This window comes from Mus musculus, chromosome 12 (genome assembly GCF_000001635.26).
Source record: "Mus musculus strain C57BL/6J chromosome 12, GRCm38.p6 C57BL/6J".
In the NCBI taxonomy this organism is placed as follows: Eukaryota; Metazoa; Chordata; class Mammalia; order Rodentia; family Muridae; genus Mus; species Mus musculus.
The window spans coordinates 34,277,462-34,296,479 of NC_000078.6; the positions used below are offsets into that span (position 1 = coordinate 34,277,462).

The 19,018-nt window shown below is 39.2% G+C and overlaps 1 protein-coding gene and 1 pseudogene across 27 annotated transcripts in view; both read right to left on the minus strand.

The window, feature by feature from the left end:
• The window catches only part of Hdac9 (histone deacetylase 9), an 869,516-nt gene that overhangs the window by 229,882 nt on the left and 620,616 nt on the right, over positions 1-19,018 (minus strand). For all 27 annotated transcript variants that reach the window (XM_030246984.1, XM_006515264.4, XM_006515266.1 and 24 more), the window contains 2 exons: positions 9,994-10,114; positions 5,186-5,235 (listed from right to left, as the gene is read on the minus strand). In XM_030246984.1, the coding sequence (XP_030102844.1) occupies positions 5,186-5,235; positions 9,994-10,114 (171 nt within the window). The remainder of the gene's footprint in view (positions 1-5,185; positions 5,236-9,993; positions 10,115-19,018) is intronic.
• On the minus strand, positions 12,776-13,697 carry Gm18025 (predicted gene, 18025; annotated as a pseudogene).

A 19,018-nucleotide genomic window follows, 5' to 3' on the forward strand; every position in this document is an offset into this window, starting at 1 on the left:
CAGAACCATTCCGGCCTGACGCTCCTCCACTACTCTGCATTCATACCTTTTCCTATACACAACTCACATAAACATCCACTTCATAGTGCTTAGTGTTCTCACGGACTTAGCTCGTGACTTTCTGTGTAAGTCCTATGCCCTTCTTCCTCCTTTCCAACTTCTGAAGCCTTCTCATCTGTACTCCCACAGATCCCACCACCAAATCAACCACAGATCAACCAAAGTCAGCCACCACAGGTCCAGAGTAACTGAGAAAGTTGTTCTTACTTTACTAGTCTTTGCAATTCCTGACCTTTCCTGTTCTTTGAGCATCATCTGATGGCAAGCACTAAACCTTGTAAAACATCAATACCATTTCAAAGAAAACAATTCTAGATAATAGTGATAAATCTCTTTACTGGATGAGTCTTTCTGTGCTATTGCATTTAAGTGTATGTCCATACATTTGCTTGCTAAATCATCCCTTATAATTGTAAAGAAGACTCAGGGGAGTCCCTAAAAATGGCTTCTCATGGAATTTTGTTCAGAGCTCTTGGGGAGAATAAAGTAGTGAAATACCAATGCCGTGTGGCAAATACAATCAATCAGGATGGGGTGCAAAATGGCAGATTTCCTTAGGGTTTCTGTTTGTGATAGTTGTGGATATATATATATATATATATATATGCACACATATGTATAACTACATATAAATACACATAAAGAAATGTATATTTAAATAAACATATATGTACATTTGCATATAAAAGGAAGAGCATACATGTCAGCTCTGAGACAAGGAAAGAACATTTAAAATATTTTATCCAAACCTGCCTTCTGTTTGGTATTATTAGCATAACCGGAATGTCTGCGGGAAACCTCAGACCAATTGAAATGTGTCTTCAACCCAATCGCCCGAGGCACACAATCATCTTTCTTCCATCTGCCTATCCCTAAGTAAAATAAAATAAAATAAAATAAAATAAAATAAAACAAAACAAAACAAAACAAAACAAAATAAAAACAACACTTGTAAAACCTTAAGTGTGAGACACCTAGGTGTCACCATATAGATCGCAGAAACACATAAAAGTTTGTTACAAAGCTGGATTGGTGTTCCCAGGGTCAGAACCTTGCTGCTGGGCAAGAGGTCTCAGTTTAACCACACCATGCCTCATTTTCTGGCCCATCCCAGGACCAGGTTCTGTCTGTGCATTGTGCAGCTCCTCACAAGGGCTAGGGGTTCGCTCTGCCTTTTCCCAGTTCCTTCTCTTCCCACCAGCGGCCGGAAGCTGCCCAATAGTCCTTTTCCTGCATCTTGCCATGGAGGTGGGGTGGGGAGTAGTCTATTGTAGGATAAAAGTGGAATTCTCTGCTGTCTACGGGGCTTTCCCCAGGGAACAGAGCACGAAACCCAAACTTATATAAAATCATATCCTGTTTGCAAACATCATATTCCCTCCGCTTCTCACTAATCGGGTCCCATAAACCCCAGCGCAGCTTGAGAGCCCATTCCTCATCTAAACAAATGCCATAAGCTCCTTTATACTTTTACAACCATGTCAAAAAATAATATTGCCTGCCAATAGTGATGTGATTGGAGTTGCCTCCTCAGAGCCATAAAAGAAGCGCAGAATCTGTTATCAATTTCTCTAAGTGTACCGGGGGAATTATGGGTCGATTCAGTTCCAAGTTATAAATGACAACTCAAAAGCCACAGAAGCGTTTGAAGCTGGGAGCTGATGACGACATTATCATAAAAGCCTGCTCGTCCTTGCGTTTGTGGGTTCCCCCCACCCCATCAAGTGAAGAGGGGGTAAAGTAAGGCTGAGAAATGACTTCAAGATTTCTTCACACAGCAGCAGGTCAGATGGGATGGCCAGGAAAATGATCACTATTTTTAGCGACATACCCTGAGGAGAGAGAACCAACGTGGTCCTGCTCTGGCTATTGTTGCCAGATCCTCTTAACGATGTCTTTCACTGCACAACAGCCAAGGCTCAGAATTGGTGAAACGCTCGTTCAAATGGTGGGTTTTCTTGCAGTGGAAGTACTTCATAATTAGAAATGAATCATACCCTGGTAACTAAAGAAAATGAGACTCAAGCACAAAGAAATTTGGAAACCTGACATTGTCCCTTAAAACATTGTTCCGGGGAGCACATTTTTATAGTGTCCTCAGTGCTGCTTGCCATGAGCTGGCTGACCACGACTCCAATTACCACAAGCAATTCTAGAGGAAGCTCTAATAAGAAGCAGAGACTTTCTGATTTCATAATGTCCGAGGTCATCTCCTCAAAAGCCAATTAATCCATCAGCATTCAGTAGCTACACATTAAACCTAGAGACAATGAAGCTGTGTATTCAAAGCAATGACAATTTTCATTATGGATTGGCCATCATCTTAGGTAATTTGAACCAGAGGAGTCTTTTTTTTAAGACAAAAACAATTACCAAGTGATTCCAAACCTCCACGGTGCATCCATAATGCTAAACTGAGCTACTCCAAATTCATACTGCCTGTCTTCTGTATATGCTGTGTTTGGGTTTGCTTGGATGGAGATGAAAATATAGGCTCATTGAAATCCAAAGGACCTAGAGTTCTTTCTAGGGCTGCATCAAAACTAAAGATCTAAGGAAGGAAGATGGCTCAGGTATGGTCAAGAATATGATTTGATCCTTTAAATTAACATTAAGAATTAATAATAATAATTACAGGCCCAAGATAGCTCAGCAGATAAAGACACTTTTGGACAATATGAACTAAATTTAATTCCCAGAATTCATAGTGAAAGGAGAGAACTAACTGCCCAAAGTTGTTCCTGACTCCCACAATCCTATCTTGTACGCCTCCACATACACCATAACTGGCAAAATTTAAATATAGCTGTAAAAATACACAAAACTACTGAATCATATAAGTTTAAAGCTTAGTTCTGTTGTATATGCATGCAGGGAAGCACGTGCGCACGAACACACACACACACACACACACACACACACACACACACACACACACACCAGGACCTACCCAGAAGACTGAGGAAAATTTGATAAACATAGTGTCCCTCTCACGTTCTCTCCAACCTTCATCTGGGTTAGCCGGGTTACCTCATATGTCTCCTCCTGCCATTGCCCACACTAACATTGGTCAGCAGTCCTGGCACCAAAACCAATCAGGGTTTTATCTAGGACTAAAAGTAAAAAGGTCCCTGCTGTGCTTCATGCTGGGAACACAGCCAGCAGAAGGAGCCTCTATCCATTCTTTAGGTACTTTAAAGAACTTACTGAAATCTTTCTAGCTGAAGATTAGGTTAACTTGGTATAGGTTTGTGAAGGTCAATAGGGGTACTTTGGGACAGTGAGCCTCGGGTACATCCCAGGTTATATTTTGAACGGGCATCTCAAGGATCCACCTGTAGTTAATGTGTCATGAATTAAATAGACGTGTACCGGAGTAGGTTTCATTGCACGTGATTCTTTTAATAGCTTTGATTTCCTTCCTACCATAGTTCCTGTGAAATAGGTTTGTTTCTCATTTTGCCCCATTTTGTCTCATTTACAGGTAAGCACTCTTTCTCTTAAAACGACCATTTGGGATATAGCATACTGGCAAAGCAATGAAAGCCATTTCACAAGTTATTTACCCTCTGCCTTTTAAGAATGATCCTGCAAGCTCCCAGCACCACAGGGATTTAGCTACAACTGGCCAGTACACAAGTGAAGTGATGCCTGTTTTGTGTCAAGGATCAAATAGCAAAAGTCACTGGTGAGCTAAGAAGTGGGCCACACCAGGAACTGTGAGGCTGGAGGGGTAGAGGGTAGTTAGCAGCCATCTCTTAAAGATGAAGCCCATGGAAGAACTTGAAAAATTGCATCACAGAGTGCACACGTGCGTGTGCACATCGATACTTGGAGCTCTTCAACCATTGGCTGTGTGATGTTCAAAAGTTCATCCCACTTTTCTAGAAATTCACTTAAGTAAAATTTTTGGCAAGGAAGCCAAAAATGATGTTACTAATACTGGCTGTTTATGGACTCCAGGGATGAGTGTGATTAAGAGAACTGGCTGTTCTTCCTCAGGACCCTTCTTAAATTCTCAGCACCACATGCCAGCTCACGACTCTGTGTAACTGCAGTTCCAGAGGACCTGATGCCTTCTCCTGACCTTTAGGTCACTAGGCATGTGATGCATAGACCTATGTACAGTGGCAACACCCATACTTATTTTTAAAAATGACTTTTACATTTTTCTTGCTTTCCAGAACTCAGTGTGATAACCTATCCAGTCCAGTTGGATATAAATTGGTGTTGCCATTTTATTTCCCGACTGGTAGGATCGGGGAAGAGGAGCCATTCCTAAGTCAGGCATCATTAAAATGATAAGATGAATATCTTGAAATTTTCTGTATGAAAATAACAAAGAATTGTCAAAAACATGATTTCTGTTCTCTCTCCAAAAATCCACAAATTTTACAAGATTTAAATGTCTTAGTCCTTGGAAACCTGACCTACAGTTATATTGTCCCAACATGACTTGGCACTCTGCATTACAGAATGAAGGTTTGTTACTGCTAAGGGTTAACTTTAAAGGCAGGCTATAGGTTTTGTTCTAATCTATAAAAAATTAGACATTTTTTCTTCATATATTTCTGGATCTGAACAAATCTGTCCTAGAAATGTGATATAAATATCCTGGGTCAAAGGGCTTTGTTCAAACAACAACAACAATAACAACAACGACAACAACAACGACTATAGCAAACTCTCAAAGGGTTCACAATGTGTCTCATAATGCAAATCATTTTGTGTAGATAGTTTGTTCTACTTTTACCAGCTATATAATGCACGTGCATAGCTGATGAAATTCTATGAAAAATCGGGTCCTGCTGCAAATTTACTTAAAAACATCTCTCCTAGGAATCTTTCTCTAGCCACACAAAAGCCTAAGAATGCTGAACACGAGGAACGAGTGCCTTAGCACACAACTCGCATGGTAAGGCCTCACACTTGGCATAGTTCTACGTTGTCATCATCTCAAAATCATTAAATCTGTTTTGAACAGGAAGCTTCGGACTTGGCAATGAGTTCAGTGATTCACACAGCTCCTCTGAGAGACAATCCTCAACCCAACTCCAGAGATAAATCAAGGGAGAGTTTTTGTAAGTGTGTGTAACTTCAAAAGCAGTAGACAAATCATCCTTACCCCGAGTCCACCACAAGGCAACGAGGAAAAGAATTTCCGAGAATCATCACCTGCATTGTACAAAGATAAGAAACATAAACACTATGAATGCATTGGTCTTATGGGGTGGGTGTTTATAAACATACAATATGCCATGTGTAGTCATTATTTCACTTATTAGAAAATTAATTAAAATTTAGACCAATCAGTGTTAATTTTCAGAAAATACTGCTTGTTTATACGCAGGTACAAACTCAAAGCAAATGCAAATAAACAAGAAAAACGAAAACAAATATAAAATTGGTCACCTCACAGGATGAAGTTTTGCTTGTGGTTTGAACATTCTTCATGACTCCTGAGGGACTTTTGCAGTCCCAGGTGAAGACCCTGAGCATTGGCCAAGCCTTCTCCCTGCTTCTTTCTCTGCAGAGATCCCCTGAACCTTCCCAAGATTACTGTGTACTTGAACTCCATGGCCGGATGTTCTCTTCCCACCAAGCTCTTGTTGGGTGAGCAGTAGTGAGTTCTGGATTATGGAAGTGCAGTGCTGGATCTACCTTCTGCCTGCCTACCATGACCTCAACTGTAGCAGTTTACAAAGGAACACTGCATTCCTCAGAAAGAAAACAATCGTGTTTTGTTTTGAGACCAAATTTCGTTATGTGTTGCTCTTTGGCCTGTAAATTACTTTGTAACACAAGCTGCCCTTGAACTCAGGGGCCTCTAAAGTGCTGAACCACCCCAACAAGCGCAAAAGAATTTTAAAACTAATACAGCAATGCTGTTCATTATCATTTTAAAAATTATAATTCATGGAATGTATCTCAGCTACCTACTGAGTATTTTTTCCAACATGATGGTTCAAGCTACAAGGTTTATGAAAAAAATGTACTGCCATTTAAAAATTTAAATATCAAATACTTTTAAATGTGCAGCCTTAACCTTTCTTATTAATTTACTATTTTACAGATATGTGTTTGGGAAGATTGTTTGTATGGCCACCATGTGTAAGCTTGGTACCCACAGAGCCCATAAATGGTACCACCTCCCTTGGAACTGGAGTTACAGGTGGTTATGAGACATCATGTAGGTGTCTAAAGTGGGTTCTCTGTAAAAGTAGACAGTGCTCTTAATCACTGACTCTCCCACCCAGGAACTTATATTGAGGTATGCATATGTAAATATGCATACAGATTTCTAGAGTATAAATTAATACTAAGTATAAATTAATACTAATACCTAACATATAAGTAAGATCTAGTGTATCATTGGCCTCTCTGATGTTTGCAATTAAAAAAAAACACATAATACAATAAGAGAGAATAATATTTCCATAAATACAAATAACATCAAATTTAACATATATGCTGAAATATTAATTGACACATTATTTCCTGGAATTAAAGTAGTGTGTTCATCATCATTGGTGGGACCGGATACAAACTCACACTTCATGAAAGTTCTTCTGATGATCAATCAAATGCCAATCAAAATTGAAACCAAGTTTGTGATGATTTTCACAGTATCTGAGTGCAAGTCTAAAGAGGTTATATTATCACAGAAAAAAAAGTTTATTTTGAATACAATAAATTTAATGAGTTATTTAATGCAATAACTGACGTGGAAAATGATAAAGAAAAACTCAAGAATAATGAAAACATCTTATTAGGTAGACAGATTCCCCCTCAAAATCAAAACAACTGAGGGTGTAGACCAATGACAGAGTACTGGCCTAGAATGCATAAAGTCTTGGTTTTAACATCATCCTATTAAAACTTCAATACTGGCACCGGTCAAAGACATTTAAAAAGAAACAAGCAAGCAACAAAAACCCCAGAAAACTTGGGAACAAGAGAGAGGCTTAGAAAGCTGCAAAGCATGGGAACCAAAGTTCAGGCCTCAGAAGAGAGAAGGGACTCCTGTAATGTGTCCTCTGACCGTAGTACCATGGCACAAAGTTACTGACACATACAACCATGTGAGCACACACACAAATAAGGCAAGGGCTTCCGCCAGGTGTTGCAGAGGTAAAAACTTTAAGACTGTTATCCTTAACAAGGCTATCCACATATTCCTGAGATTGTTTTTTGCAACAGTAAATCCATATCTCAAATGTGAATTAAAAGCATTTTTAATATCTGAACTCATTGTTTATGAGCAATTAAGAGAGGTAAAAGAAAATGTTGTAATGCAATAAAGTATTTCAAATAAGTAATCTAAAATTGGATCGAGCTCTAAGGGAAAGGGGAAATAAATTTATTTAGTGATGTTTACATCTTATTTAATTATATAGAGATAGATATAAGGTAAGTAATTGATAATTTTAATTTAGTTATGTGCAAGAAATGTTTGAGTTACTTCATTTACTGAAATTATTGTTTCAGAGAACTGTATTAACTTATCTTTGGACTGAACTCTGACTAGCTACAAGGCAATAAAACTGGCAATAGAACAACAGGGGCATTAGTGCTATAGAAAAACTTCTACTAGCAACTTTGTACAAGGTCCAGAGTCTCTAAAGAGATAAATGGGTAGTCACATTATCATCTAATTATTTTGTAATCTATAGATGGCCTTCAAGATAAAGACTGGTAGCTCTGGTCATATTGAATTTTTGTTTAAATTCATGCTTCTGATTTTAAAACAATTTTTTTGAGTTAGAAATGATATCTCCCATCTTGTTGGGAGAGATTAGGGAAGTCCAAAAGTTACACTGGAGCTAAGGGAATGGATAAATGGGAGAAAGCCTCTTGAGTCTGTGTTTCTACAAACAGAGCAGCACCATTCTGGTCTGTTGGAAACCAAAGAATTATAAGCTTCAAAAATTTAAATTCCACAAAGAGTACAAAGTAACCTTTTAAAAGAACCTGGCAATCTACTATGATCTGGAGCTGAAAGAGATGAGCTGTACTTTTCTTTCTCCAGATAATCTCAAGGAGTTCTAAAATATTGCCAAAGTTGGATAGAGTGGCTGACCTTAAGGCTGCCAAGAAGGCAGCATCCCTGTGCTACCTGCAGTAGGATAACCCATATTGAAAGTGTTGCCTTGATCACCGAAAGATATCTGTAATTCTTAAATAAAACTGATGTTCTCCAAGTTCAAACCTCACTTCATTAATAAATGGCTTTGTTCTCAAATCATGGAATTGTGGTTGCTAGGAAAGAGTACACTGCATGTATCAATTCAATGTTCATTAATGTTTACTGTCTGAACAATCCTAGTGTAGCCCTAAATCCAATGAAGCCCTAAAGCAGGCTTGATTAAACTCTGCGAACACAGAAAACTAAATGGGGAAGGTTGAACTCTATCTAGAGACAGATCTGCTTAAATAACTGAATGTGTAGGCATCATAGAATCACGAAAATTAAAATGTTTGGGATAGATGTTCTATGGTTAGTTAGATGGCATTATTCATGTTAAAATTTTAAAAAACAGAACAGCTATTAGTATACATAGCAAAAAAGCATCTGTATGTAAAGTAGATGCTTTTATGTAAAGCATCTATATGTTCAAAGCATGATTTCACCCAAAGAAACAAAGAACTTGGTATGGTTGTCAGGCTCTTGAGATGCTGAGAAGGGAGGACCAAGGGTTCAAAACCAACCTGGACTTCATCAAAATAAATAAAAAGAACCAAGAAAAATTATTTAAAGCAGAGATGTTTGCATTGATTAATTTGCATTTGGATATATTAAAAATAAATTTATTTGTTTTAAATTTGCTTACCATAACCAATCTTGAGAAAAATTGGTTTTCTTTCCTTTTTTTTTTTTTCTAAACACTGAGGAATCTCTTTCTGTTCTCCATTCTGCTTCCATCTCCCTAAGCTCCTAGACCTAACCTGATCCATACCCAGGCAGGGACACAGACTCACTGGTAAAAGTATCTCTTTAGAGAGGCTTGTCGCTCCTTTATGAAGACTGCACATGAGCAACAGTGGATATCGGTTGACCTCTTGCTGCTTCCCAGGATGGTTACCAACAATGTGCCATAGACATGCTCTGAACTACCCAGGACCAGTTAACATTTTGAAATAATATTGAGTTAGGTTAAAAAAAAGTTTGATAACTTGAGAGGGATTAAATAGAATTCTTCAAAGGAGAGAGGCAAGTTTTAAAGTGTTTCTTTTAAGTTAAAACTGTAAAATACAATTATTTCAGCATGTGTTTCCAAGCTAGGTATTGTTACTCAATTATAAGAGCTTATGAATAAAATATAATTTTCTACTACTGTTCTGCCACTAATACCTCCCCAGAATATCTGTCATTTCAATGTCCATATTCAATTTCTGCAGCTTAAATTTTATTTTAAAATCTGATAAAGTTTTGGGAAAAAAACATACATTGAGACAAATTATAATCCTTGGCTTTCTCCTTGCACCATTTACTATAATACTGAGCTTCTAGAAGAGTGGCATACATTTGATGGATTACATTAAGGCCTCCAGTCAGTTTTCAGTGTATTGAGCTCAGAAATAAGAACTGGAAGATAGAAACAAAGGAGAAGGGAAAACGAAATTCTCATAAAGACCGTGAAGAATTCTTATCACCTTTCCATGTAATAATATAAGCAGGCAAATTTGGTAACGCATCTGATTGCAGCTCAAATAAAGTTAATTTAAAAACAAGAATTAGACCCTCTGCAGTGTCATTTTCAAATGCAGAATCTGCACTGGCTTCTATTTTACACAACTCATTCCAGGCAGGAACTGCTGGAAAAACTGATTTTTCTGTCACACTGCTTGCCAAGTATTTTGAGCTGACACCAGCATTGACTAATGGCAGTGCTGGAATGTGCTGTTCTCAGTAGAATGGAGGCCTGTACAGACCTAAGAGTGTCCTGGGGTCCAGCTTCTGTCCATCCAGGGGGCTGGTGCCATACAATAGTGAGTGATGTTCAGAATGAACAAGCTGTATTTCCTCCAGGCTGGCTTTTCGACCTTGAATTCGCTGAAAGAAAACAGCAGAAACCTATAGTCTTTCACTGACAACACTCAGAAGAAAATGAGACCTCACATCACATTTAAGATGATTAATAACGGGCTCAGATTTATCATGCAAGAATGTGACATAGATTTGTCCAGTAAAACACCATAACAAAAGTTGGAACATGAGCATATGCAAGATTCTGATAAACAGGTCTCTGATGACATAAAGCTTATTCTTTTCTGACATAAAAATAAACTTATAACAAGGAAATTAGCATTTGAATCTTCTGAATAAAAGTATCTGCTTCAGAACAAACAAGGGTTGCTGTTTATAGAATAAGCAAATTTGTTACCTTCTTATGTTATGCTGACCTGAAAAGGAAGCTGGAAGGAAGGATGAGGTTAATATCACCATACTTGACTGCATTCGAATTTCACTAGCAAGCACAGGGCAATTATTCCATGTGTGTGCTCCTCATGATAGCTGTACTTCAGAGCTACATTTTTCAATGTGTATCCCAAGGGATACATACAACCTGGGGTCTGATTATCAATGGTTTGAACTGAGCCAATATTTAGAAACTTACAAGACAATTTGACAGTAATTTTTTGTTTCGAATCTAACAAACTCTTATAAGTCCTCAATTTCCATTTCACAGTTAAAATATTTCATTGGAAGTAGTTTATAAAAGTATTAGTTGGTGACAGATCTGCAATCAAACAAAAGCAAATCCTGCTGATAACTTAAGACCATCTAGATTCACTCTGTGGTTTATATTACGCTCCGGAGAGAATCTCATTCATTCTATCAAAGAGCTGACCTTCATAATTGTCAAAATTGTAAATTAAATTAAATCTCAATTAGCCAGTATGTGCTGTTCCTGGCGAAATTTCTCTCAGTACAGCCATGAACCAGATGATGGTTGTTCTGGTATGTGATATAAATTCACCCCCACCTTTGAAAACTGTTGTGTCTCCCAAAACTACAAGACAACACTAATGCCACACTTAGAATACATGTAACTATAAGGAAGCAGTAAATGAGCAATGAAGCACAGAATTTTGGTGAGATTCATAGAGTCCTTCCGCCCATGTTGCAGAGGCAGAAAGAAGCACCAGGTATCTTGGAAGAGCATCTCGGTGGGGACCAGGACAATTCTGTCCTCAGCCTCCTGGGTGTAAGACGATGAGGCTGTGGGCAGGCCATTCAGTGTTGATATGTGGTTCACTGAGAGGGCAGTCTGGAGAAATGGCTGCATAGTGACACACACGTTTTACTGTGCAGGAGGCAGAGCTATGCTTGTCATGAAAATAAATGATCATGTCACAGTTAGGGAGGAATGGCAGGGGCCTCAGAGTAAGAAGTGATGGGAAGCAGAGGGCTCTCAAGACCTTCTTTATGTCCCAGACAAACAAGCAAATACATCAGGAATCTTCCTTACCATAACACTGAAGTTCTCTGTTTTTGACACTATTACTTAGCACTATTCAACCCAGTTCAGAGTTCTAGAAATCTAAGGCTACACTTTAGAGAAGTTAATCGTAAGTAAGATGAGAATTCTAATATGGAAGGCTATGGCAGATTTGATAGTGATCAGACACTGCTCTCATTAACCAATACCTTACAAAACTAGGTGAGTGGCTACTAACCACGAGACTTGGAAGTGCTTATGAAAGAATAGAATGACCAGATAATTATAATAACAAATTAACGGTAAACTGAGTAAGAGGAAGTTGGAAGTCAAGGGCTCAGAGACAAAGTTTAACTAGATTTCAGAGGGTGGAAAGATCCCACAAAGAAATCCTGGAAATTTCACATTTGAGTCGTCTAAATCTTGAATGAGCAGAACTCAGAAGGCAGATGGACAGACATCATCAATGATGTCATCATGATGAGCACTAAGAAAGGGAACAGCATTCTGTCCATAGACTCTTATCATATATGCAGATACAGCAAACCACCAACACATTCATTCAGTGTGTCAGTTTATCTGTTTTTAGAGTATTGGATATTAAATCCAAGTCTAAATGCCAGACAAGCACTCAACACCAAGCTTCAGACACAGCACTCTTTGCATGTCATATTTTGAGACAGAATCTTACTAACTTGCCTCATGGCCTTGAACTTGCAAAACTCTTGCCTCAGCCTGGAGCTACAGGCAATACCAACAATGTCAATTCTATATCTGATATTAAGACTCATATTTTGAACACTATACTATCCTTAACCTTTTACCATGTTTTCCCTCTCCTGTCCTATTAAGAGTTTTTCAGGTCTACATTGACTCTTTGCCTCTGATATAAAATTAAACATCATTCATGGTGTGCTTTATAGTAGTCACATACATTTTCATCCTATATACTCTATGCTTGCCTCAAATATTTTTCTTATTCTCCAATGATTCAAATAATAATCTAGTTGAATTCCAAGTCACACCCTCAAACAATCACCTCCAACAGCATTCAGGATCCATGGTACTAGACAGTCACTCAAGTGATGACAGACTATAAAATAACACCTGCTAAATTGCATGTATCCCTTTGGGTAAGATTGGCAAAGAGGCAATAAGGATCCATCGCCACAGTTCGACAACTTTTTTGAGTTTCTACAACTATTTATCTCTATTCTTGCTTCATTATTAAAATGCACTATTGTTTATTTTTATTTTTTATTTTATTTTTTAGCAGACTAATTCTTTTATTTTTCTTGTACAAAATCCTTATGTAGTAGCCACAGCTGGAGCCTGGGTCCTCTGAACAGAGACTCTGGTGTGGGTTTTCACAAGATGATCAGTGAGTTCCTGATAAGGAGACTTGGTGAAGACAGTCTCTTTCCAGAGGTCGGGGGTCAGGTAGCTGTAAGTCTTGGAGATGGCATCAAAGGTGGCCTTAGCAAAGTTGCCCAGGGTGGCAGTGCAGCCTCTGGCTGAAGTGTAGCAGTCATCTATACCGGCCATCATCAGGAGTTTCTTGGGCACAGGAGCAGAGACAATGCCAGTGCCTCTGGGGGCAGGGATGAGACACACCAGCACAGAGCCACAGCACCCTGTCACCTTGCGTAGAACAGTGTGGGGCTTGTCAATCTTGTTCCCCCAGTAGTCTCTCCGCCCAGGGACAATAGAAAGCTTGGCCAAGATGATGGCCCCTCGGATGGCAGTGGCAACCTCCTTGGAGCACTTAACATCAAGACCAACGTGACCACTGTAGTCCCCAATAGCGACGAAAGCCTTGAACCTGGTCTGCTGGCCAGCCCGAGTCTGCTTCTGCACTGGCATGATTTTCAGAACCTCATCCTTTAGGGACGCACCCAGGAAGAAGTCAATGATCTCAGACTCCTTAATGGGCAGGGAGAACAGGTAGATCTCCTCCAAGGACTTGATCTTCATGTCCTTAACCAGGCGGCCCAGCTTGGTGACCGGGATCCACTCCTTGTCTTCAGCTTTACCTCCAGGAGCCCCGAGGCCTTGGCCAAGGCCAAGGCCCCTAAGACCGCTGCCGAATCCTCCAGGGAAGCTGCCGCGGCCTCCTAATCCTGGGCCCCGGGTCCACCGGGCCCTCCCACTGTACCGCGTCATCCGCCATTTGGTGTTTTCCCGAAGAAGAAGCTGCACTATTGTTTATAAGTTTTAATCTTGATAACTCATTTGGCAAAAATGTTGGATTGATCTATCCTCTCCCTCCCTTCCTCCATCCTTCCCTCCCTTCCCTTTCTCCCTTTCTCCCTCTCTCCCCCTCGCCCCCCCCCCCTCTGAAAACTAATTGTACTTGATATAAAGAACCATTATTTTTGTATTGTTTCTTTGTTTTGTTATTGAAGATAGGATCTCAGTCCGGCCCCTAAAGTCACCATTTGTCTGACTCAGCTTCATGAGTTCTGGGAATACAGGGATACTCTACCACACCATACAGGAAGAGCTGATTTCTTGACAATCCCCTTTGCTTCTCCAGCTGCTAGAGAGAGAAGCCAGCCTATGACAAATGTCTCATCTCTACAAGATCCTGGAGAAAGATTATTTTGATTTGTGTCTCAATGTGGGAACTGAGTAGACAGCTGAGCTAAGAGTTCCTCAGAAGCAACTATATTCTTTCTTAACAAGGTTGGTGTTCACCCCCCTCTTATCATACCTTACCTCAGTCACATTCAACTTTCCTCTAATACTGATCTCAAATACTTCTCTCTCATTGGAATTTAGTCTTTCACTTGTTTAGGTTTAAGTAGATATTTTTATCTTGCCTCCTCTTTTTCTGCTTCTCATGTGCCCTTTATTCCTCATTCCTCTCCCTAGATGCTCCCATGAGTCAAAGGTCAAAAGCATAATGAGTCACAAAATGGAACAAAGTGTCCTGTTCAACTTAATTTAGGGAGATGGTGAGTTCCATTCTCAGAGATGATTGGTCTGAAGAATGGCTATGTGAACTCATGTCTGATATACAGACCCAAAGGAGTTTTAAAAATTCTGAGCATATTGGGACATTTAATGCCTCCTCCATGGTATGTAAACAAAGGCCTTGGATCTTTGCCTATATAGGCTAAGGAATGAGTGCTTAAAGCTCTTCTTTTGTCTTCCTAATAGGAAACACTGTGAGGTGGTCTTGTGTTCATTGTTCCTTTGCCCTTCTTTGTGTCTTGCTTTCAATCACTGTCCACTGAAACTCAGAAAGGAGCTAGGAGCTGATGTTTAATGAGTATCTACTCTATGATTATGATCAGATTCAACACAGATCCAAGGCAGTGTCTATTCAAATTGGAAGTTTGACTGAAGTCATGTAAAATTACCATATCATTGAGTCTTACAACGCACCATGGTTCTTTCCTAAAGAAACAGTCTTTCTGAAATAAAGCCCCTTAATGCAACATGATTATAGAAAGAATGTTCCGAACATGATCTACAAAGTCATACTGTGACAGGATAAAACGCGGCCTGCCCACACCCACCCACACACGGAGTGCACACACGGTATAGATTTTTTTTTTCTGCCAAGGAGCAGAGAAAAAAGGAAACAGTTCTATTCCTTCCTCTCCTGTGTTCAAAGCCTGGATGGAGGCCAGTGTCCTAATCAGTTCTCATTGGCCCTGGAGGAATCAGAACCTTTTGTAAAATATAATAAAGGGCATAAAATCATGATAAAATGCATGAAAAAGCAGTGCCTTTGGTTAGGGAACGAGGAATAATTTGGCAGAACAGATGGATTGCATTGGTCTGGTATTATTGAGGACATGAAAGGGCTCATTCTGTGGCGGTTCCAAACGAAGAGAAAATGTCCAGCTTCAAGTTGACAAGTCGAAGTACCTGCCTCCTGGGTTGGGGGAGGGGACTCCATTTTCTTTAATCATTTTCAAAGTAGTGACATGTTAGGCAAAATTATCTACTGAAAGGTCTCAATTTCTAAGATTTCCTCCATTATTTGTAAGTAGAAGGATGTGTTTATGTGCTCTCCAGCCCCCTGCCCCCAATCCACAGAGCAAACAGTCATTATTTGTGGAAATATACATAATTTATTAATATCAAAGTTGCCTTCTGCAGCATCCAAAATATTTAATGGCTAGAGCATAAGTCCATTTTTTTTTTTTTTTTTTTTTTTTTTTTTTTTTTTTTTTTGGTTTTTCCAGACAGGGTTTCTCTGTGTAGCCCTGGCTATCCTGGAACTCACTTTGTAGACCAGGCTGGCCTCGAACTCAGAAATCCACCTGCCTCTGCCTCCCAAGTGCTGGGATTGAAGGCGCGCGCCACCACCGCCCGGCCCATTGATTATTCTTGATACACAATTCTCTCTGAATACAAAAAGGAAAGTGGTTTTGTTACTTGTGCACAAGCATACCTATTGTAGAGTTACTGGGCTGCAATCAATTTTTTAACCATTACGTTAAAATGAGTGTTGTTTTAAGCCCTTCACCTACTTAGCCCCTTTCATACAGCTTTCCTGCCTCACCTGTTTCCCTCAGAATTTTGCTTAAGATGAGGCGTGAGGTAAGAAAGCAATTCAGCAGGCAGCCTTGCAGGGTTTTTCTTCTTTCTACTGGTCACATGGAAACAAATTGGAATTCATTTGGAAATCATTTGGGAGTCCTGAATTCCAGCCCTCACTCTCCCATGTCATGACAATAGTTACCCATGAGACATCTCCACAGGCTTTTGCTTCCTCAGGTACAAAAATACAGGTGTGAGCAGACTATTTTGAAGTTTGCACTCAGCCTTAAATGATAAGATTTTGGGCAAAACTAATAAAGCTTATGTATATAAAACTTAAAAACACATTTCACTGTTGTTTATGAATTTGCTTTAGGGAAGAAAATGCAACTTCAATGATTGTTACGGTTTTTGAGGCAAGAGAAGAGACTCGGGAGTATTTTCAACAGAGTTTCAAGTGAAGCCAATGATTATAGGTATGATCACAATTAAGAAAAACCATAGGTTTTCTTAGCTGGTGAGGTGGTGCAGTGGGTAACAGTACTTGCTCTGAGGCCTGACACCCTAGGTCCCACTTGGGAGTCAGAGAGAACAGACTCGCTAAGATCATCCCAGACCTCCTCACCCCTCAGCACACAATTCTCGTAAATAAGTACATTTTAAAGTGGGTTTTTAAAAAAGCATATGTATTCTGAAAAGTTAGGACTTCAAATAACTTTTCTCCCAGTTTTTTCCCAATGGCAGTGGTGTTTGTGTGTGTGTGTGTGTGTGTGTGTGTGTGTGTGTGTGTGTGTGTGTGTGTGACTTCTGCTTTTGTTTGTCTGTTGTTGTTTGTTTGTGTTGTTGTTGTTTAAGATGGGGGGGGGGTGGTGAAGATTGGACTCAATACATGAGCAAATTGTTTGCTTCTGTCTTTTACCCCCAGCCTCTACTTCTGGGTAACAACCCTTTTGTGTCACCAGTAAATTCTTGAAACTGTAACTCTTCCATTATTAAATATATGATCTATCTTCCTCACCCTGTTTACCTTGTTAAAGTTATGTTAGGAGCTGCAGTACTTTGCAGTCATTCTTGACATGGGCTGATCTCAGGCTATGATGGAGAAGTTTAAGGGGTTTGGATGTTTGGATGTCAGAGCTTCCAATGAGCTGTATCTGGGTACCAGACAGTTAGAATTATTCAGTGCATGTGTAGGAGAGACTAGGCCATGAACCACACTCCAGAGAGAGCAATGTGCTCTTCCCAGATCCTGGGAGTAGCCACCATTTGGGATGGTGGAATATGAAAGAAGGGTAGGAAATACTTTGCTGTCTTCAAAATACTACATGCCTCCAATGTGTCTTCACATTACGTAATCCAGTAATTACAATTCAATTAAAATATTTTAAATGTTATAAAAATCCTTTGGAGAACCTGAAAACCCCATTTTACTATAAAAGTCTTCAGAAATAACAAGCATATACAGTATATGCTTTTGATTTTTATTTACATCAATTTCAAAACATTATGTTCACCTGAAAATAAGGGCAGGGGAGCCCAAGACATGATCTCTAACTTTAACTGCTTAATATCCATAATTATATGAAAAGAATTTCAGGTTATGATTACTTTTTAATTATAAATAATTTAAAAGTTTGGCTTAAACACTGTTTTTTCTTAGTAATCATGCATACAACAAAGTTTCTATCAAAGAACATTTTGTGTAGCTTTACACTGAAAAATGTTAGAGGCTACAGGCTATATAATCATGTAGGGTTTAGAATGAAACTCAATGATACCGTTCAGAAACCTTGCCTCAACTTCCAGGTTCTTGAAGAAAGGAAAATTTTGTGTCTCCTTTTTCCCCCCATATTAATACGGACAGTTTTGCAGAAGTTTTAAAATTCTAAATCATGAATACTCTTGCTATCATTTTCGGGTGCCTTTCATGCTTGTCTGAGTCCATTGTACTATGACACACAAATACTTCTTGAAACAGAGGCCCCCACACCTCTAGCTTACACATTACACCTGGTTTGCACCCTTTCCAAACCACCATATTCTTTATATACAATTCACAAGCCTTTTGGTTTGAATTTGTTACATTTTGGTTGGTTTCCAAGGCACATATGTGATTTAAAATAATTTGTGTGTGTGTGTGTGTGTGTGTGTGTTTGTATGTGTGTGCACACACAAACTAAACAAAACAGTAAGCTGTTGTGTGCTACCATCTAGTTAGAGTGGTCTATAAAACAAATGTTTAATTGGATTTCCATTAGCTAGTAGTATTTAGTGCTTTGCAGTCTTGATGTCAAAAAAACCTGTGCATTTCAAAAGCTTCCCACAGAAATATATATTTCTTTATGTGGGTTTAAATAGAGTATTTTAAATTCAGCTTTCTATGCAGGAAAATGTGTTTTAGGGGTCCTGTCCCAAGCTACTGGGAAATCTCATGATTTTCCTCTAAACTTGGTCTCTCCTTGAGCAGTCCCAGAAGGAGCAACGGTAGCTTGGTTGTGTCCCAGAATTGTTTGGTAATTACTTTGTGTTGGCACTTGAATAAAAAAGTTAAAACATTTCAGCACAGTGTGTTGCTTAGGGTTTGTTCTTATGAATTAAGCGAAACCAAGTTATTCAATATTAGTCACAAAGAGGCAATGCAAATTCCACATAATGTGCAATCCAACAAAAGCATTATAAAACGTTATTATTCTCAAAACAACTGTGAGAGCAAGCAAATGTCTGTGGGTGGCTTGGTGGGGCAGGGAACTATGGAAGCTTCTGGAAAAACAACTACAAGTGCATTTCTAACAGATGATGGGTTAAACGGAACCCTTTTTCCCACCAAAGACTACATTCTTCTCTTTAGGAGCACACATACTTTGCAAGCTAGGCTACCTAATTAAAGAGCTTATTTCTGAAGAGGACTCTGAATGACCCCTCTGGATCCATTTTTCATGGTGACCCAAAAAGTTGCTGGCTTTGTTTTTTTTTGTTCCCAAGAGAATGGCTAAAGTATGAGCTTAAGTATGAGTGAT